The sequence below is a fragment of the Harpia harpyja genome, chromosome 21 (genome assembly GCF_026419915.1).
Source record: "Harpia harpyja isolate bHarHar1 chromosome 21, bHarHar1 primary haplotype, whole genome shotgun sequence".
NCBI classification, from domain to species: Eukaryota; Metazoa; Chordata; class Aves; order Accipitriformes; family Accipitridae; genus Harpia; species Harpia harpyja.
Window position 1 is genome coordinate 12,687,557 of NC_068960.1, and position 22,388 is coordinate 12,709,944.

At 42.5% G+C, this 22,388-nt stretch overlaps 2 protein-coding genes across 2 annotated transcripts in view; one reads left to right on the forward strand and one right to left on the reverse strand.

Moving 5' to 3' along the window:
• LOC128134724 (uncharacterized) overlaps positions 1 to 10,578 on the forward strand; it is a 104,028-nt gene extending 93,450 nt beyond the window's left edge. Inside the window, exons 67-73 of the mRNA XM_052772789.1 lie at positions 144 to 328; positions 1,335 to 1,537; positions 2,107 to 2,296; positions 2,983 to 3,092; positions 5,826 to 5,945; positions 6,395 to 6,534; positions 9,554 to 10,578. Of these exons, the coding sequence (XP_052628749.1) occupies positions 144 to 328; positions 1,335 to 1,537; positions 2,107 to 2,296; positions 2,983 to 3,092; positions 5,826 to 5,945; positions 6,395 to 6,534; positions 9,554 to 9,569 (964 nt within the window). The 3' untranslated portion in view covers positions 9,570 to 10,578. The remainder of the gene's footprint in view (positions 1 to 143; positions 329 to 1,334; positions 1,538 to 2,106; positions 2,297 to 2,982; positions 3,093 to 5,825; positions 5,946 to 6,394; positions 6,535 to 9,553) is intronic.
• Positions 10,579 to 16,441: 5,863 nt separating this feature from the next.
• On the reverse strand, positions 16,442 to 18,581 carry RMI2 (RecQ mediated genome instability 2). The gene is made up of 2 exons (XM_052772796.1): positions 18,226 to 18,581; positions 16,442 to 17,078 (listed from the first exon to the last, which is right to left on the reverse strand). The coding sequence occupies exons 1-2, from the start codon at positions 18,494 to 18,496 to the stop codon at positions 16,930 to 16,932; spliced, it is 420 nt and encodes a 139-aa protein (XP_052628756.1). The 5' UTR covers positions 18,497 to 18,581; the 3' UTR covers positions 16,442 to 16,929.
• Positions 18,582 to 22,388: the final 3,807 nt, after the last annotated feature.

Genomic DNA, 22,388 nt, shown 5'->3' on the forward strand with positions numbered 1-22,388 from the left:
AGCCATTGTATATCTTTGTTTTGCCATTCTAACCAGACTATAGTTCTTATGAATATTTCACTTCCACATTTCTAATAATAAAGCAACTGCATTTCATCAGCTTAGCAGATAAGGGCACATGCTATTTTGTTTGTATTCTACAGGAACTGTTCGGTGGCAGTAAAACTGCCAGTACTTCCTAAAGCAGACCGCTCCCTGGATCTGGCAAATATTACTAATTATCTCATTGAAGAAAAGCTAATGAGGCCTCTCCAAGACCTCTACAATATCAACATAGTTGCAGAGTATTACAGATTCAAACGGAGGATGATGGAGAGTCCCTTTGAATGTAAGCCCTTTCAAAGTGCTGCTTTGTTTTGTAACTGGGTCTACTTCCACTTAGTTCTAAATTTTACAAATTATATTTGGAAGAGTAGTTTACATAGAGATGGTTGCTAATTAATAATTTTCCTATAAACTTCGTATATAGTCTTTCTTGTAAAACAGTAATTGTATGTATAGTATCAACACTTTGGGTAAAGCTGACATGCAATAAACACTCCTATACTTAATATTCATGCAAATTTTGCAACTCTTCACACTTCCTACTGTTGAGACTAGAAACCAGCAAGTGGCATTTATCAGTCTTATCTATATGCTTTTGTGAGTTGATACTATGGTTCCATGCCAGTCGTACCTGTTGGCCCTGAGCCTTGTGGTGGAGGCTTTGTCCATACTTTGAGAAAAGCATTGCTAAATGCTAAAAGACTGTGTTAACAGTCCCAACTGTCCCTTACAGATAGTGGCTTTTCCAGAAAGAGCCATTTTTAATGGCTTCCTCCCAGCAGGCAGACACAACAGAGGGCACTGAAAGTAGGTCCTAGTGACCAAATACTCTGAGTGAGTGATACATCAGTCAGCAGGGTTTCCTGGACCGCGAATCTGTTTGATGCTCTGGTTCAGCAGGGTATTTTTTTTTGAGGCAGTTAATATTCTTGCTGTTTTCTGCATAGGAATGTATAATGTGTATATGGGGGTGGGGGGGCTTACAAATATGACTATCAAGTAGCATGACTATAAACCAACATAAGCTTTGAATCCTAATTCCTGTTTCTCAGAGTTTTAGGACACTCGGATCTATAATGAAAAGGAAATTATTAGATTGTTTCCTTTTTACTGGGGAAATTTTTGTTGCAGAGCAACTTTAACTAATTAAAATGTAATAATAGCTTGAGAAACTATTGTAAGAGTATGCCAGCCAGAAGCTGTTTGTGTTGCAGTATGCAAGTAGTAGCACAGCACTTACCAGTCTGTGGAAAACTCACTGATGTATCTTCTGAAATACCATTCTCTAGATCATGCGATATTAATGGGGACCAAGCATCTTATGACTTTTGATGGAAAAATTTATGATTTGGCATCAAATTGCAGTGTACTTCTTGCCAAGGATTTTGTCCACAATACTTTCACTGTAATACTGAACGAGGAAACCAGTAACTCAAGATCACTGTATGTGGAGATGAACCAGACCGTGATCAGCATCTATCCAAGACTGAAGGTAGGAGGGGAAAGTCAAACATTCTTCCTTTCCAGACCAGAAATTATCTTCAACCAACCAACAAACAACAACAACAACAAAACCAACAACAACCCAACCCAAAACCCACACAAACACAAAAAAGAAAGAAAGAAAAAAGAAGTCTTCAAAATATTAATGCTCAAAACATAGATCAGAACAGCTCTCAGATATAAGTGCTAGAAAGTAACCACTTTTTAATCAGGAAATAACTCCCCAAAACAAAACCAGTTTTAACTCAAGGGCTGCCTCTTTGCTCTCTGGGTATTTAAAGTGAGAGAGGCTCCATGAACTTTTCAGCTTCCTCTTACCTGGCCCAAGAGGATGGCAGTTAGAGAGGGCTGGTGAAAAAACTGGGCCCATAGCCTCAGTGGACCTGGGAGGCTTTGTGCTTTTCTGCTCTTTCAGAAGTTTAACACAACCCCGTTCTTATTCTCTAACTCTGGGCTGAGCAAAGTTGACCCCGTCCTACCTGCAAACCCAGACTGAGCTTGCCTGTCATTGAACTTTCACTGTGACATACCTGAAATTGCATTTTCATTTTAAAACAGATATCCAAGATGTATAACTTTTCCTTTATGGAAGAGAACTGCCATGTGCTGGATCAATCCCTTGAAAAGAATACCACTAATTCAAGGAGAGAAACCAACAAAATAGAAGTGTCTAATCAGAAAGGAGTTTCTGTCTCTTGCGACTTTCAGTATGATCTGTGTACTGTCACTCTGGCTGGATGGCATCATGGTGAGTATCAATCATACAGCTTTTGTCAGCTGTTAGTAATTTTTTCTGTATCTCTGAATTATCATCACCTCTAGTACCAGCATGTGGGTTGTCTTTCACTTGCTTTTCCCCTCTTCATTTATACACATCCTGGAAATGGCCTTAGGCATTCCCAGTTATTGCCAAATAAAGCACAGTCTGTATCATTCCAGTAAGAACAGCAAGTGTTTACCTAGGTTACTATTGTTTCAGTGCAATAAAGCAGATGACAGACAGAAATAGGGGGTAGATGTAATGCAGTCAGCCCAACCCCAATTCCTGTTTGAGAATCACTGCTCTGCAGCAGGCTTATCTTGTCAAACCTGCAAGAACACAAAAGAGGGAGGCCTAAAAGCTTCCAGGGGTTTTGGTATACTTGGAATACATTCCTATCCATGTGCCCCACACTATTCCAAAGCTCAGACCCCTGAGATTAGCAGAGAATGGATACGACACCTTGATCAGGAAAAGCAAATGAACAGCTAACAAAGACGACAGCAATGCAGTCTGAGAAAAATCCATAATGGATGCCTGGGCATACCTTCCCTCTTCCACATTACAGCTGAGCTCTGCTGTACAGAATAATCACAGCCCAGAGACAGCGTCTAAAATTTTCCTGTGTCTACTCATGACAACTACTATTCTGCTCCATTTCAATTCCATTCCAGGTATTTCAGCTGGGCTTTTTGGTACCAATGATAACGAAGCTGGAAATGACTGGATACTTCCTAATCGTTCCTTCACTGACAACGTGCAAGAGTTCACATGGAGCTGGCAGGTAACAACCTGAAGGGCTTCTTTCTATGCAGATTACCAATGGTGCTGCAGCACAAAGGGCCACATCCAATGTACTGTTTTGGCTTAGATGAACCAAAGCTAGATAGTGAAAACAGCAGCATACTGTACGTAATTCATTTTCCTGTGCTTAACCAGGGAAAAGTTGCACATATTTGGTAAAAACCATATAAGTATTCCCTGTCAATAGGCATTGAGCATTTTTGGCCAAAGTGGTAAGGTAAAACATAGAGGCTGCTTCTGCTGTTAGAAGAAACTGATGTTGGAACCAAGTATCTCTGATGTTTTCCTACTTGGAACACCTCTTTCTGGAATGCAGAGCCAGGTGGTACTTGGTCTGGGACAAATCCGTATGTTCATCAGTCAGGCCACAGTTTGTACCAGGAAGTTTTCCCTCTTGAAGTTTTCTTTAGAGCTGTTTGTTGTTACTGGGTATGTTGAGCCTCTTCAGTTTCTTCCTGCTTTTCATCTTACCAAGAAACAAAACTTCAGAAACCAGTAACTAGTAAAGTTGCTCTCCATCCCCATACCACTAAGTGCTGAGACTTTTTTGGAGGGTTAGCTGCTACTGATTCAGTTATTAACTTGCATAAAAGGACTTCCTATAACCATCTTAAATAAATGCTGTAACTGTTTTATACCAGTAATGTTATACCTCTTTGCTTCAAAGAGACTTAACTTTAATTCATGTCATTTATTTTCAGCTGAAAATAATCTATGAAAACATGCAGGTGTACATAGCCATTTATGAATGCAACTGACCAAAAAAAAAAAAGTAGCCTTACTGTGCTCTCAAGCCATGTTGTCAAGATCCTCTACATCCCTTCAAGCCTAATTTGAGAATCTATTATAAAAAAAAAGAAACCAGCATCTTATTACTACTAAGATTTTGTGGCTCTTCGCTTTACCTTCTCTCACCAGAAGATGTCCGAGTTCTGGGCACAGAAATGCTACTATTTTCAGCTTTATGTCAGTGCTTTAAAAAAGAGGATTGCTTCAAGTATCTTGTACTTTTCCTTGCTGTTGGAGAGATATATCTAATGAGTTTAAGTTAATAATGGGGTGGGATCATGACGTGACTGACTGTAGGTATAATTTTCTTAATTGCTACAAATACTAACTTCTAATATATTCATAAAAAAGCAACCATCTAATGCAAAACTACCCAGAGAGGTTGAACTAAAAATAATAATCAATTAAAAGCAATACATAAGAAACTTACTGTCATAAACATGCTGGGAAGTCATGTATGTCCTTCTTTAAGTGGCTGATGGCATAATGGCTGGCTGCGCTTACGCTATTGATTGGTACATTTTATTTGTAGGCCATGGCATCTTTGCAGTGCTGTATACCACCAAGAAAAATTTATAGATGACTCCAGCTGAACTCTGTGTTCTTTGCAGTCATATCCCGTTCAGAAAAAAGTAATAAAAAGACTGAATTGCCAATAACGTACTGTTGTCATACGTCATTAAAGCAATGGCCAGAAATACAAATGTGCCGAGTCAGGAGTTCATGCAAAATCTTAGAAACTTTTCTATAGCAGTAGGAAGAGACAAGATGGTGGAAATACCCAATTCAAACAGGCAGTGCATTCAGCTGTGCTGATAAAACGGAGCTTGCAAAACTCCCTCCTGACCAGAAGTTTTAGCACAGCTATATGCAATACAGAAAGTGAAAACACAATCAGGTTAAATCCGGCCAGGTATTGAAGCCTGAGATAAAAGCAGTCAGTCACTCTGCATTGCTGCAGTCACCTCACATCGAACTATGAACGCAGACTGGCAACTCGCTACCAGGAGCTTTATTACATGCCTTCGTCATACACTGACCTTGCAAATGAGGTCAGTGAAGTTCTAGTGTTACAAGACCAGCTGCTGTACAAAATGAGGAGGTTAATAAGGAGACTGCAAATGTCTGACTCCTGCAGGATGAACGTTATCCGAGAGATTAAACTGGCAGTTAGTTTTTCTTAGTAATTAAAAGAACTTGAGTTTACACTTGCTTAAAGAACTTCTAAACTCAAAGATCTGCCAGGAAATTACTGATTAAAAAAATAGTAAGTTGCTGATCTGATACAGAGTACTAAAAACAGTGTTCAGTCAAAGCAAACCCTAAAGAAACTTTAGCAAATGCTGCTCATTACTAGTTCTGTTAATATTTGGTATCATCAGCTTTTGACTGGTGCTAAGGGACCTTACCTGAACCATGTACAACAAAACCCCATTCATGTCTTATTGTCCAAAAATGCCTGTAATTGTAGGGACCTCCAGTTTGGCGTTTTTTTAAAGATGCCTTGTTGTTTATTACCCATGAATAACCCAGCAAGGATATGAGGTTGTTTTTCTCCACCAGAAAGATCTAGTAAAAGCACAACTCTGATCTGTCATATATAAGTAAGTTAAGACAACTAGCCAACTACTTACTGTGTTAGCAGCCACACACCACAATCCTTCAGTGAAAAACAAAATTAACAGAAAAAGGAAGCGATGTCTGTAATCTGTAATATTTGACACATACACTGTTTGTTTATGAAGAGTGCAAGGTACTTCCTAATATTAATGAACAATAAATGTTAATCAGACCAGCCTACTGAGCTGCCTGTATCTCCCTTCAAACCATCTCACACTGGAAAAATCAAAGAATTCACACTGCACTGGTGTTTAAAACAAACAAACAAACAAAACCCCCCACTTGAGTAATGCTGTTTTCCCAGGTGAACAAGTGCAGTCTCGTACAGAAGAAAGTGAAGCCATGTCCAATTACAGCTAAGCAAGAAGTCTGTAAAGTGTTTTTTGAAGAATCACATTCACCTCTTAGGAACTGCTTCAAAGTTGTAAGTATAACTTCAGCCACCAAAGGACTACCTGAATACCCAAATGCCATACTTCAAAGGAGTACTCATAACTGTTGCAAGGATATTGAAGTTTAGTTGCAGATAACTTCTTTAGAAGTAATGAGAACAACAATCCAGACAGAAGAAAAGGTGTTGTATCACCATAAATAGAAATTAAGGTCCTTGACATCCACAAAATAGTGGAATGACTTTGTACCACTCTTTAGCATACAGGTCTAGAATTTGGAAATACAAATAAACCCCTCAATATTAGGAAGAGAATAAAGGTTTGTGAATGGTCCTAACACAGGCGGGAAGGGGCAGGGAGACACAAATCAAACTTCCTTTTCAGTTTACCTGCAGGTGCATTGCCAGATCACTGTCTCCAGAAGAGCTGTATGCTTGCACCCTGCACACCACTCCTCTAAACAATCCCCTTTGTATTAAAGGTGGACCCTGAACCATTCTACAGCATGTGTACGTACGACACCTGTGAATCACAGGAGCTGAAGGCTGCCTGCAGTTTAGCAGCAGCTTTTGTTCATTTGTGCAACCGAAATTTTGTGCCCGTGGAAATTCCTCCTCAGTGGTAAGTTTCATTTCTTTTCATCCTGAATATTCTGACTGCATTGCTCCAGTACTTACATGTCCATTATTCAAACCACATAAGAAAATAAAACTAGTGAATCTGACTATGGGCATGAGCAAAACTGATCCTATTCCTGGAATTATTCGTCTTGCTCCTTGTCTCACCCTTTCTGCTGTGCAGTCAGAAGCACACCATAACCCACCCGATTTGTACTCTCTAATGGCTTTGTTATTTCCTCCTAATTTGCTATGTAGGAGGCAGAAGGATACTTGCAGAATATGGTGTGATTGTCCCTAGGAGTTCCACTTTTCAGATGCTATTTTTGTTTCAATCTTTTCTTTTGTCTGAATAATGCATTTGGATTCATATTAACAGTAATACATCTTGCATAGATGCACTAAACATAGTCGGTGACCTATTTTTGTACTTTTCAGTCTCTCAATGAAATTAATCTATCTTCTTTAAACTTAACCTAGAATTTCAAGATTATCAATACTTGTATTTTAATGCAGCTGTCTTCCGGGAATCTGTTTAAAAATGCACAGAAAGCTGAAAAGCCTGAAAAAAGCAGTAGTGCTGGCTTGAAATTTTTGCCATTACAATCCTTTGCCCATTTCTGTTGTTATTGTGCAAATTGGTTACGGATCCTCACATTTTTTGGTGAAGGTGCACACACTGCTGCATTGCACATTGCTGCAGAAACTAGATGAGGACAGTTACTGCTCTAAAAGAGACTGGAGTCATGTGTTCTGCTAACTGTATTTGTATTACTTGGTAAGTGCAGAATTTTAAGAAAAGAATTCTTCTTCTGTAAAGAAAAAAACCTGTGTAAGTCCACAGCCCCAAAATACTTGTTAGTAACAAAATTTCATCCCCTCTACTTATTTTCTTCAGAGTTACTGCATTATTATTACTACAGAGTTGCTCCACAGTTCAACTCTACAGTTGCCATTTCCACTACACATAATCTTACTCCAGTCCAATTTAGCTATTGTGCAATATAAGTACCTAAAGAACAAATGGCTGCCTGTGCCAGAGAAACACAATAATCTGAAGCACCTTACCATTTAAGGATAATAGCAGCTGTATATTTCAGCATTTGCTGTATTATGTATATTCACTAATTTCCACTATACACCTTTTCTACAGGTTTTTTATTAAACTCTGTCTCCATTGGATATTCTGCATACAGTACCTTCTTGGAACTATGATATTTATTGACTACAATTTGCTACATAAATAATGATAATTTGTACCACTTGAGTAATACTATTCACATATTGCTGTCTTAAGAGAGATGACCAAGAACATCCCCAAAACTTATTCTTTTATTCATCTGCATTATGTTATTCCTTAGTTTAGACAAAAAAAACCAACAAAGCCTTCTTTGAAATTTGCTGTATGCTTGTATCTTTTCATTGAATGAGAAAACTAAAGGCAACACACATACCAATTATTGTCATACTAATTACTGATACTTAATAACTTAAGATGTAATTATATTTTTACAAGACTGCAATGGAAACATTTACTCTAATTAAATGACAGAAGCATGCAGAAGAGCCAATCATGCTTTTGCTTGAAAGGAAGCACTTGGGTTTACACTCCTAGCTTTTATGCTCCATGCTTTGCTAAGGCTTAGTAATGAGAAAACAGGGTGGGTTTTTTAATACATGCAATGAAATGTTATTCATTTGCATTTGTAAACTCACTACCACCTCAAAAGAGTGATTTGGTGACAACAAACATATTTGTGGTATGCTTAAAAAGAAATATTTACAAGTATTTGCTGACTTCTCACCCACTAAGGAAGGGAATAACTATCAAGTATTTGTAGATGATTGTGTTAGCCATAAAATAAAAACCTAGAAAAAGAACACTCAGTATATATGTTAAGTGCATCACATGCATACCCTCCCATATGCGGCAATAATGCCACAAGTCATTATCTGCCTTACGTATTCAGTTCACCCAGTATGTAAGCAGCAGATGGCCATGAAACTTCTAGGTAATATCTTGCAGGCAGTAAGTGGCTTTAGCTCCAATAGTTTATATAAACTCTTCAACACATGACTATGAAATATAGAGACAAATTTTGTTAAATCTGAGCCTGAATATTCAGTTGAAAACAGGGTTTTAGAATGGCTCAGTAACCAAAAGATTGGAGTCAGCTAGTGCTGCTAGTTTACAGTATCCCATTTCTGAGGAAAGGGATTGGAATTACAGTGGATCACAAGCTCAGTTAACAACAGTAACATGCTATTAAAGCATGCTATTAAACAAGCAAAGTATACTGGGGATGTACACATGAATAAACATATTTAAGACAAGAAATAATTCTTCTCTATTCAGCTTATTTTATGCATCCAGTTTAGACACCATGTTTTAGTTAAGTTGTTGTGAACCAGTTGGGAAAAGTCCAGAGGTCTCTCTGTGGGGAAAAAATTGAAAGGCTGAGGGAAGACATGAGTTACGTCTTTAAATATGTAAACACACTAAAGAGAAGGAAGTGTAACAGACCAAACTGCAGTAAGGGAGAACTAGGTTTGATATTGTGAAAGAGTTTGTGATGGCCAGGCTAGTCACGCATCATCACCAATAGCCATCTAAGGTCACAGGAACAAGAGAAAATTTCAGTCAGTAATAGCTACCTCTGCACTACTTTCCAGAAATTCATTCTTGTCAAGGACTTCCATTGGCTAGTTGAACTAGCCAGAGCCCATAAATTTTAGTAATAATGCTGCTCTTTTCCTCCTAAATGTGAATTTATCATCAAACATGAAGAAAGAACCTTACACTAAACTGAAATAAAGATGTATCTAAGATAAAACTGTATGTAAAATGCTAGAATACTTTTTCCCACAGCTTTTTGATACCGTCATAAATATAGCTGATGCTATTTTTTTTCCTTCATAGATTTCTTGTAATTTAGCATAATAACAGCTTGTATTACATGCCGCTTGTTACTTGCTATCCTTTAAGTACTTACTAACAGGATTTCATCTCTTCTTCATTTCAGCTTGAGCCAGTTCTGAATGGCAGATACCAGCCCTGAAGACAGAAGAACCCTTTCAGCACCCAAAATAAAACAGCTATTTTAGGTAGACAAGCTAGAAGCAATAGTAGGGAGAACAGTAAAAGTGTGAATGAATTAGTGTTAGGACTATGAATATAATGAAGCCTATATAGCATAAAAGGAAAGCTTTTCACCCAGAAACACCCGAGGGAAAGAGGAACGATTTCAATGCAGTGGCAAGAAACTATAATCAACTAGAAGAAATTGGACATAAGACATATCAGTTACTTTAAAAAAATTCTCCCATTCAGTGGCACAATTGCCTTTTCCCAAGCCTTGAACTGTAGCATGAATACATTTAAAAAATGACAAAATGTCTTTTCCAGCTCAGATTAGTACAAGTGAGGTACTTTTTGTGAAAGCAGTGTATCAGCTTTGAACCTGTGCAGAGATGCTGACTTTGTTTTTCTCCAGAACTGAAACTCAGCTGTTCAGTAAATTCTGGAGAAAGAGACCTTTTTCCAGGGAAGTGCCCTAACACACAAGAGGGCCAAGATAGAAATAAGATGGTTAAATAATTGAAAGCATTTACTAATTTTAATTATTTTTATGCTGGTTGATTTTTCCCTTATTAACGCGTACATTGTTAAATGAGAAGCAGCTTGCTTGGTATCTGTTCACCAGTTTCACATTCTCCCTTTGTGTCTTCAGAACCCCCTTCTCAGAAATCAGGTTACATGTTGGGAAAAGGTGACTGACACCTATCCATAAAGTAGTCTTAAGGTGTTACAGATATCACTGTGTGAAAGCATCTCATCTGTTAAATTACTTTCGATATTGTAGGTCTAATGATTAAAAAAATGCATTACATTTCTCCACTCAGTACGAGGAATGTGATTATTCCATAGTAAGAGGTAACACTGCAAAATCCTTCAGATATCTTCGCATAATATGCAAACATTGAAATAATGGTGTTCTGAACTATGAAATAATGTTAATAAACATTTGACTTCGTTGTTTTTATGCTGCAGTACATTTTTACAGATTATTTGTAAGAATAAAGTACTGATCTACAGAGTTGGAACTAGCTGGGTTTAAATGGCTCCCATAGTTCGTAAAAGACAAAAATAGCAGCTGGCCTCAAGTTACCTTGTGTATGCTGCTTTAGTCTATGCTCACTTTCCCGACACACTGTAGTTTTATACAAATTCTAAGTAAAACATGATTCTCACAACTAGTCAGGAAAAATTCCTACATTGTTAAGGATTCCCACCCACACGAGATGCTGCTATATAAGACATGGTAGAAATCAAGTCTTCTTGTGCAGTAATTTTATAACTGCCTGCTTACAGAGAAGAGGTGTTTGTTTTATAACGAAAGCCCAAATTGTATGAAATATTTCTGAAAGTTAAAGAATATTTATACCAGTTATTTATTAAAAAACGCATAATCTCCCCAGTCACTCAGTGCATGCCAAATACTGCCGTGACGGTTGCAAGAACAAAGTAAAACGTCAGCAAGTAGAGCAAAAGATTCCGAAGAGCTGCGTTACTTACTTTTCAGCTAATTGCAGTGCAGTTAGGGATACAAAATACAGAAAAGAGAAAGAGTTTAACTATATGCCAACTGCAGACGGCAACCCTGAGATGGATGCAGATCCTGGGTCTCCTAGAAGCTGCATACCACATACAGCAGGTGCCAAAGCAGCCATTTAAACGCCAACAACCGTTTTAAACTACAGCTCAGCCCGTTGACAGCTGTCCCCGAGACGCTGCCAGGCTATGCACACGCCGGGTTTGCTCTCGGTACTCACTGCAGAGGCGAGAACTCAACTCGCCAGCCAGGCGCTCCGCGCCTCGCTGGACGGGGCCGCCGCCGCCCCAGCCCGCCCAGCGGTTGCCGCAGACGGGCGTGGCTCGCGGCCGGCAGGGGGCGCCAGCACCCACGTCAACGGCGACTCCCACCCCGCCCGGCGTCCCCAGGTTGTGCCCAGCCCCCCCGACCGCACCCACCATCGGCACCACCGCACAGACCAGCAACACCAGTCCGGGCAGAGCACCACCGCTGCAGAACAGGGCTAACAGAATAACCGTCGGGGGGGGGGGGCTGATGAGAAAGAAGAACCCCAAACCAAACCACCCCGCGCTTTTCGGTACCTTGCTCGTAATTTGCGTTCAGCATGGATCGATAGCTTTCACGACTAGTCGCAGCTCCATTCTTTTGCGTTGGCAGCTGCGCCTTTCCTATGTGCCGCACGGACTACTGGTGTTAGTGGAAAGGCAATCTCCTTTCCGTGCCTGTTCATAAAGTAACTAGCAACAAACACGCAGTGGTTCGTCACGGCTCAAGAGGTTCTTCAAATGAACTTTGTAAAACCTGTCACGAGCTAAGGAAACCACCTATCCAAATTTTTAAGCATGTCTTAATCACGGCATAGTAATGTCTCATCTTGGGAATTAAAAAATGGAAATAATACACCACCCTCCCTGCCAAACAGAAGCAGGACGTCAGCCACGTTGTAAAGCAGCTCGTATTAGCAAACAAGTCGTTAAATTGGAAGGCGACAGAGGATTATGTGGGGAACCCCATTCCAGCAGTCCCCGATGGCTGGATAGCAGCCTCCCCGCCTGCTGCAAGCTGACACACTCTGGCAGGGGAGCACGCCAAGATGAGGTGATGACTTCACACAAAAAGCATCCCTCAAGCCAACTAAAATATGTTTGTGATTCCTCATGGACACGATCCTCCAGGAAGGAGCCCCTTAGCAGGACTTGACTGAATCATTTCTCAGCTCAATACTTCAGTTTCAGTATTTCAAAACTGGCATTTTCCTCTGCACTACCCCGGCTTTACCAGGACTAAAACTTTTAGTATATATACTCTCTCTCTATATATACACACACACACACTATACTAACTTTTAGTATACCACTACTACTAATACTGCACATTTTAGAACACCTTGACTGAAGTCATCTGAAATGTTTATTACCTTCAGATGAATGTTGTCCTATGGAAAATGTATAATAATAATAATAATAATAATAATAATAATGTATAAAATAGCTCAGGGAGCCACACATCACACAAAACAAATGGCTCTGATCTTGCCTCCCAGCTTGCTGGAGACCAGGAACTTCTGCACCTGCAACTCATGCTGATCAGAGCACTTTGAACACACCCACCCACACCCAGCTGTCCTTGCAGGAGCATAGAGAAGTTGTCATTCTTCCAAGTGTGAGTACTTTTAGTGCCTACAACTCACCTGCAACGTGTCCTTTATATAGGTCATATACAGAAATTCCAGATCTACAAAGTTCACAGACATTTATGCATACCACAAAGTTCACAGACATTTATGCATACCACACAAACTTATGCCCCAAAACTTAGCAGCAACGTTGAGGGTTTGAGGATCTATCACAGGCTGAGAAAGTTTGAAATACACAAAGCCTCATGGTTCTGCCAGTTGAGTTCCCCAGATACTGGTATGTGCTCTGAGATAAATCCAGATTTGTTCCAGTTATGATAGAGCTAACACAGAACACACAGAAGCCCTCCTGCAATCTACAACCATTCTTTCTACTGCCCTCTTCAAGGTCCAAATACCAAGCGGTCTTAGAAAAAGATCGCAGCTTTGACCTCCCCCTCCACAAGACAGGACTAGAGAAGCCCCTCACCCTGTAACTTCTCAGTTGCATGCTCTGCTGTACAACAGCAACAAAAATCACAGATAAACAGACGTTCTACTGTAGAACTTGAGACACGAGTTAAGATGTGGAAAAGTGAGAATTCCCACTACCCCAGTAGAGCCCTACAGTGCCAAACTGTGGAAACCCAGAGATGAGGCACTTCAGCCTGACCCTTAAACCTACATGGTACAGAAGCCACCAATAGCCATAAGCAGCATCAGCCACTCATTAGGTAAAGCACGGCTAAACTCCAAGTCAAAGCAATCACTGGAAGTCTTACGTTTAGAAGCTCGACATTCAACTTTGCTAAAAGCATCTCTTGCTTTGAATTCCTAGGAAAGCACTTTTTAATGTGAACTGTCATAAAAGCATCCAGTTTGGCTTTAAAACCGTTAACAGTTACTGTTTTACTAATGTAATCGCAGGCATTTCTGAAGCACTACTTCAGTTCAGCAGCAGATCTCCTTCCAATCAACTGCCAAGCAATATTTACAGCTTTGTAGTAATCAAATATGTGAAACTTGTTAGGGGGATGGAACCAGAGTTTATGTCTGGGGTTTTAGTGAGGTCAAGTGTACAGTACAGAGCCAGACCAATACTGAAACACCCTAAATCAAGCAATGAAGAGATCTAGATCTTACTATGCTTGGAATTGACCATTAACAAGTGAGCAAAGAAACCCCCGATGCTTCAACTCATGAACCTCTGGATGGGAGATGGTGGTGAGAGATGCAAAGAAATCTTCTACAAATCCAATCCAGCCCTATGTAAATCCAGTCCAATCCAATCCAAATACCACTTTTCAGATGCGTTCAGTGAATATGCATCACTGCCAGATGGATTAACAGTAGCTTCACTCCTGCTAGCCACTACACTGTGCACCCATCAACTACATACAACAGGAGCTACAAGCCATATTTAATTCTGCCATAAATTTACTGACACTAGCAAAGATGCAGCAGACCTTTTAGCTCTTTTATTTTCAGGGTTTTACTGCCTAGTTAGAAAGCATGGCAAGATGAACTTATTTGGAAAGAGCTTCAGGTTCCTGGCATAAGCAGCATCCATATGGAAAAATATTGCCAGATAAAAACAGTTGCCAGCCAATATGCTGACCACATGGATCATTTCTGAAAGGCTACAGCATTCCACAAGTGGCTTTTTCCCAGCATTAAAAATAATAAATAAACTCAGACTGCCAAAATTCTGTACGTACGTGTGTTTTGGCATTTCATCAGCAGGGTCTCAGAGCACAGGAGTTCCATTATACAACTGCCTCTGATGTGGTCTGATTTGGAATACTGAACTCAAGGCTAGAACCGCACTCTGAAATCCAGTCCTTAATCTGTAAAGATCTCATTTAAAGATCTACTTAAAAGACAGGTTTTTATTTCCATACGCTTTGAAAACATAATCCCACAATTTTAAAATTCAGTTACCACCACTCGATTCTTGTCTTAAATTGTACAGAGTACAATCAGAGAGTAGCTTCCTTTCCTATACGCATTCCTAATTAACATAAATGTATTGCTGGACAATATAGACCCAAACTACAAAGCCATACCACATGGATAATGCAATGCTTTCTTTAGGACTCAAATTCTCTTTAGACAAGGTGGGAAATAAATGGTAATAGTTCTGCTTTTTACAGGTTTTTTGATTTGATTTCATTGGGTTTTTTTCACAGGAGGAGGAAAGAAAGATAAAAATAAAATATATTTAAGAATGATTTAAACAACTAAAAATAGCATACAGTGGAACAAGAAAGGAAACCTTCAAAAAGAAAAATGCACTTGGGCACAGCAAGCTTGTTTCATGAGGTGGTAAAGGGATTTGCATCTTGAACCTCGAGAACCTATACCAAGGAATCCTGCGTCACATCTTTTCAGTTAATTTCACTTCATTGGAAAACATGGGTTATTACTGTACCACTTTCAGTCTTTCAGAAACACAGAAACCAGAGAGATATTGAAGTACAAGACTCTGCTTACAGTTAGAAAGAGACATCTCTCTTTCTTACAAGTAGAGTTTACTGACATGGTTATTACTGAATGTGATGGGTTGACCCTGGCTGGACACCAGGTGCCCACCAAAGCCGTTCTATCACTCCCCCTCCTTCTCAGCTGGACAGGGGAGAGAAAATATAACAAAGAGCTTGTGGGTCAAGATAAGGACAGGAGAGATCACTCACCAATTACCATCATAGGCAAAACAGACTCAGCTTGGGGAAAATTAACTCAATTTATTACAAATCAACCAGAGTAGGGTAATGAGAATTAAAACCAAATCTCAGAACACCTTCCCTCCACCCCTCCCTTCTTCCCAGGCACAATTTCACTCCCAGATTCTCTACCAAGCCCCCCAGCAGCACAGGGGGACGGGGATGGGGTTTACGGTCAGTTCATCACACGTTATTTTCTGCTGCTTCATCCTCCTCAGGGTGAGGACTCATCACTTCCCCTGCGCCAGTGTGGGGTCCCTCCCACGGGAGACAGTCCTCCACAAACTTCTCCAACGTGGGTCCTTCCCACGGGCTGCAGTTCTTCACAAACTGCTCCAGCATGGGTCCTTTCCACGGTGTGCACTCCTTCAGGAGCACACTGCTCCAGCGTGGGTCCCCCACGGGGTCACAAGTCCTGCCAGAAAACCTGCTCCAGCGTGGGCTCCTCTCTCCACAGATCCGCAGGTCCTGCCAGGAGCCTGCTCCAGCGCGGGGTTCCCACGGGGTCACAGCCTCCTTCGGGAACCCACCTGCTCCGGCGTGGGGTCCTCCCCGGGCTGCAGGTGGATATCTGCTCCACCGTGGACCTCCATGGACTGCAGGGGGACAGCCTGCCTCACCATGGTCTTCACCACGGGCTGCAGGGGAATCTCTGCTCCGGCGCCTGGAGCATCTCCTCCCCCTCCTTCTTCACTGACCTTGGTGTCTGCAGGGTTGTTTCTCTTACACGTTCTCACTCCCCTCTCCGGCTGCTGTTTCCGTCTGTCCCAACTTTTTTTTCCTTCTTAAAAATGTTATCACAGAGGCGTTACCACTATCGTTGATTGGCTCGGCCTTGGCCGGCGGCGGGTCCATCTCAGAGCCGGCTGGTGTTGGCTCTGTCAGACACAGGGGAAGCTTCCAGCAGCTTCTTACAGAAGCCACCCCTGTAACCCCCCCCGCTACCAAAACCTTGCCACACAAAGCCAATACACTGAAAGAGAAAACACAGATGAAGATGTTATTTCCAACCACAGTCTAAATGGACTGAAACACATTTTGCCTTCATTCCACATATTGAGTTCACCCTGGTAACACGAGTTCTGTGCAGCCCTTTCTGCCAAGAATACCCCGTTATAGGAATGACTATCTAAACACATGCTCCCAGCAACAGCAACCAACATATGAAGAAACATGTAGTATTCTTAATAGCATAGACATGTTACACAGAAAGCATCAAGTGTTTCTCAAATCTGTTGGTATAAAAAAAGACTGTGAAAGAGATGAACATTGTGATTATCTGCACTGATCCCTCCACTTAACTCGGAGCCTGACATCTCACTTCAGTTTACTCCAAAACTAACTGGTAGTTGTTTGAAACCACAAATACACAGAATGGCCCAGTGTTCTGCACCAAGCAGCAGCAGGAAAAAAAAAAAAAAAAAAAAAAGTACATTTCCAGATATTTTAGGCAGAAGACAAAGGATCTAGGGGATGACTCTGTGCAAATCCTCCACTTCAAGGCTCCACATATTCTTATGCACAGGGTTTTCAGAAAGATCTGTCATCTTTATTGCTCGAAGAATAGGCTCAGGACTGCAGGAGCGCACCACACCCATCACCATTACATACTTCCCTAAAAAAACAAGCAAGCATGAAATTTAATTAACCTTTGTATTTTCATTTTATTTTTAATTCAGAAAGCAAAATATTTAAAACCAAGTAGTTGTTATAGTTTGAATTAAAGCTGCCAATACTCCCAAGGAATCTCAAGGAACTAAGATTGCTTAAAACTAAATTTCAGAAAAAGGCTTCATTATCCATATGGCCATTTTTACAGTAATTTTACTAGATTTTCACATACAATAAGAGTCAAAACCAGCACACAATTCCTCCTTCTGCTGTGCAAGTGGAGGGAGGACAATTCAGAAGACTCAAAATTAAGCAATGTGACTACTTTGTACCACAATTCCTGCAGTCCAGCACTTCTCCACTCGAATTAACACTACTGGTGAAGGAAAGAAAAAAAGAAAAAGAAGAAAAATCCCTATCCTTGTTCCTTGACTCACAGGTCTTCTCAGCAGCACCCTGGTTTGATCTAACATTTCCAGTAACTGCGGAGAGCTGAAAACAGGCCCTATCCTTATTGGAACTCATAGGGGAAGACAGCACAAGTCTTTGTATTGACAGCCACAAAGACACTCCCCTTGCAGCACACTCTGCTCCTTCTGCGACTGCTACAGCAGCGCAGCTTTTTCAGGATGCCCCTTTTATGAATGATCTTGTATGTAAAAGCGTGTCCTCTGCGCAGCTGCGCAAGCTCAGACACGTACTTGACGCACAGACAAGAACCATTCTTAACGCTCCATGTAGCCAGCGGGCAAGCAGGCCTGCGAGTCTCCTGCCTTCAGACAACGGCAGCATCCAGCATCCCTGTGCGGGAAGCACCCGTCCGCTAGTGGGCGTGAGGTGCCTCGTGTACACGGGCCCGGCCCGTGGTGCAAGCGAGCATGCCCTCGGCCGCCCGCACCCAGGGCGTACGCGGGAGGGCACGGCCGCGGGGGCGGGCTGGCTGGCTGCCGTGCCCTGCGTGTGGCCCCCCGCCGGCGTACCTGCCCCACCCGGGGAGCGACACCTCCCACGGGCTCCTCCGACGGGCACCAGGAGGCGATCTGCCGAATTACTTTACATACGGGGAGGGAAAGCGCTCCCCACACCCCGGGGGCCGCTCAGCGCCCGCCGCCCCCCCTCCCCCTCCCCCTCCCCCCGCCGCCGGCCGGTACCTGCGCTGAGGCAGGGCCGCCCTTTGGGCACCTCCTCCACCCCCAGCACGGTGAAGGGGCCGCTGCCGTCCTGCAGCCGGGCCGAGCCGCCGCGGGCGCCGCCGCGCTCCACCTCCAGCACGGTGCCCTGCATCCACACGGCCCACAGGCGCAACGGCGCCCGGCCCGCCTCCGCCCGGCCCAACAGCCACGTCCCGCCGGCGCCCCGCACCGCCGCCCGCAGCTGGGCGGCCAGCACCTTCACCGGCGGCCCCGGCGCGTCCCCGGCCATGCAGTCGCACCAGCAGGCCGCCGCGAACCGAGGGCGGCCTGAGGCGGCCGGGCGGAGGCCGGTGCCCGCGGCGCGCAGCCGCTGAGGGGAAAGGCGGGAAGGGGCGCGCGGCCCGGCCCGGCCCGGCCCGGCCCGCCCCAGCGGCAGACGCACGCTCGGCGGGCCCCGGCGCCGCCACCTGAGGGGAGGGGGGGACAGGGCCGCGGCGCCGCCCGGCCGCCGCCGCCGGGGAGGGCCGGGGGAAGGCGGGGACCGGCCCCAGAGCCCGGCGGCAGGCCTCGGGGGCGGAGGCAGCGGCGGGGGGCCGGCCGCCTGCCTTTCCAGTAAAGCTAGGGAACAGCAGCCCGCTTGCTTGTGCGTGGCCGTTGAACCGCGCCCCGCGCCGCCTCGCTTCAGTGTCCCACGAAGAGCGGCGTTCGCAGGAGCTCCGCGGTGTTGCTGCCGCGCTGCCGCAGGGCCGGTCCTCGCCACCGCCGCTCCCTTAGCGGTGAACCGCTCACCTGGCGAGGGCAGAGGGAGCACAACCACCCTGTTCTCCAGAACTGGGCACGCCGCCTCACACAACCAGCACATCCGCTGCCGAGTTTTCTGCGTTAAAACCAAAACCGGCTTACCTGGAAAATAAAGTACTTAGCAGAGGTGTGCTACGTTTGATGCAAGTCGGGGACAAGTGAAGTTACTCCCAGGTGGTCCACCTGATCCCAACAAGCCACCCGTGCACAGCTGCTCCAGTGGCTGTCATTTGTGACCAGAGGAAAAAAGCGTGCGATTCACCAGACAGCTCGGGGCCAGCACCCCCCTCTTCCACCGGTGATAATTTATTAAGAGCCTCACCAGAGTTGTGGAACAGCTGGTTCTCATTTCACCCGAATCCAATGCGGGATCGGCTCCTTTATGTGCAAAACCTAGTGTAAAATCTGAGTCGATGGTTTGGTTTGAGCAAAAAATACTCTTTGCTGTGTCTCAACTTGTCTGAGCAAACTCGTCCTGCAGACTGGTTTATGCGCTTTGCTCCCAACCCCGGGTTACGCTAGCGTAAGACTTGCCCGCACCTCCTTCCAGGCTGTTGGAGCCATCCCAGATAGTTTTCCATGGTATTCCTTCACTACTTAGCAAGAAATGATCACTTGATATTTACTGTTTCGTTGATGAAGATCCTCCAGTTTCGTGAGAAAAAAAGAAAATGCACATGCTGATTTTCTCAGGGATGCTTTCAGGGTACCTTTTTATTGTATGTACTTAGGTGGAAATCTGTGGAGCATAATGCACTGAAAGTACAGGCAGCTTTAAGCTGGGACACTTTAATTCCAAGGCCTTTAGGAATTTATTTGCTGTCTGTTTATATTACAGACAAGCTAATTCGCTTTGCCGCAATCTGAAATCCTTGAAATGTTATGGTTTGCTTTAGGTGGGTGGGTTGACATTTCATTTAGAAAATAAGACAAGAAATAAGCTAATGGAAAAACAGGAGGATGGAACAAAGAAAAAGAAAAGAATCAGGAAAACCAAGGGGATGGATTCCTCAATTTCACCAGTTCTGTTACCTACAGAACTGTAAAACCAGTAAAAATGCACAGAGAACTGACTTGCCTGCAGTCATTCTTCTTTAAAGCAGATTTTGTTCTCCATTAAAATAGCCAGTGACTTTATTTAAAAAATCCAGTTTTGTTTTGAGTAGCAAAATACATCAAAAGACCTTTTTTTCCTACTCACCCATCGTGTTATGAATTATTTATTCAGCATATCTTTTTTCCAGAAATATTTTCTCTTCAAAGACATTCTGTAAATGGGACTTTATTCTTTTTATAGTGTAAGGAAGCAGTTAACTTTTTGTTACCATTTACAGTAAGAATAAAAGAGAATATTGGTAGTAACAATAAAAACACTGACATCTAAGCACAATACAGAATCATGAAATCTGGCAATCAAATCATATGGCTTACAGGAATAGAAAGACATTAGATGGTTACTGTATATGAATGCAAAATTTGAGCAAGGCTCACAGGAGAAGAATATTTGTAATTTATGCCCCTAAGATGCAGTCACTTGACAGCATCAATATTTAGTTTCACATAAAAAAAATTAATTGTGCCAAATATTGATAAAAGTATTGTATTCCTATTTGTTACTGTATAACTGGAGGGTCTAATGCTTATTAAGCCATTAAATCTACAGATGAAGGCAAGACCCCTACAAGAGTGTAATCTCCAGGAGAAACTAAAAGGTCCCTTTCAAAAGATTTTCCTTGAAGAAACTGTGTTATGAGAAGAAGGGCAGAAGCACTGGCAATCTGCACCAAGAAATGGATTTGTTTTCCTAAACCAGAAAATCCTTATCTTTCAGTAAAATGCAAAGTTATACTGAATTATCTGCAAAGGTCTTATCAAAGAACTGGCTCAGGTCAGCATAGAGACAGGTTTTGCAGCTGCAGGAAGAATGTCTGATGCCTCAACAGACTGTTTTCTGGAGATAATCCCAGAGATCATCCTCTGATTTAAGGGTAGCAGAGGAAGCTCAGCACACAGTTGGAAAAGGCAATGAGTTGGTGGCTGACAGGCTCTAAATTAGACTGGATTAAACCTGAGCACATTTTCTGAGAACATGCTGGATGAGACACAATTTTCGTTTGTGTGGATTAAAAAGAAGGAATCAATCTTCTTCTGCCTGCTACTACAATATGTGCCTTTCTTCAAAGCAGTCTTCAAGGACATTATTCCTCATGCTGACATGCATGCAAGATGCTGTCACAGTATGGGTAAAAAAAGGCCAGACTACACATTGATAAGTTGGTCCAGAGCGTAGCAGGAGCCAGGTCTCCCTCAATTACTCTGGCACTGTTTTGTTGGTATGGTGTCAAGAGAACGTAGAAAAGAATTTGACCCTAGATCTCCATGAAAAGGGATTTCCAAAGAAGCAGCAACTTGAAATTTTCTGTCCAGCTCAGACCTTTTCACGCTCTCACTGATAGTACTACTTAAAATGGAAGCAATTCTCTGCTCCCCTCTCTAATTTTGGTAAAAGGCTGATATTACACAATCAGAAAAATCCTTCTTTCTGTTATTTTACAGTCTTTCATCCTACCCAAAAGAGTTTTAAAGAAGATTTCTATCCCAGTCCATTGGTTAATGTGTACAGAAAAGGTTCTTCAGTTTTATTTCTCAGTTTCTCTTTCCTAGTACTGAGAAGTCACTAACTAGATTTCAAAAAAAGTTTTGTTTTGTTTTAATTATTTTAAGATTTGGAATCCAAGCAATCAAGATTTTTTTATTATTATTATTTTTAGTATTTTCTAAATACTTGCTTTAGAAACAGGGCTACCTGGAAGCTCCACAGATGAATGGAAGAAAAGTCAGGAAGCGTGGAGCTGATAAATACGTGGAACATAATGGTAATGTCTGAATGGCCCACAAATGTCCATAAAACAGATACTATAGAAAAACTTGTCTGTGGCAGCCCAGCAGCTCAGGGGATTCAAGTGTGATGGGGACAGGCCAATGGCAGCTCTCCACCTGCTCTGTTGTGCAACTTGCTGGCAGGTGCTGCTCTGTGTTAGCATCTCTTGCAGACACTGCCCACAATCACAGAGTAAACTGCAAAGTGATACGATTGAGTCTTTTATATTCTCCGTCAGTAAAAGGAAGCAGCATACAGGAGCTAAGCATGACAGAAGCAAGATAAGAAGACAATACTTTGTAAAAATGCATTACTCTGTAAGTGAGAAGAGGGACCTGAGACAAACCATCTTCCCTTCCGTGGTATTCATACAAAACTTCACTGAAGGACAACTTTTAGCACAGACAAGAACTGTCAAGTTTCACCTTTAAGAGATCCACCCTAGTTTATGCTTATTTTCTTATATTGCACACAGAACTATATGAAACAATCACAAGAA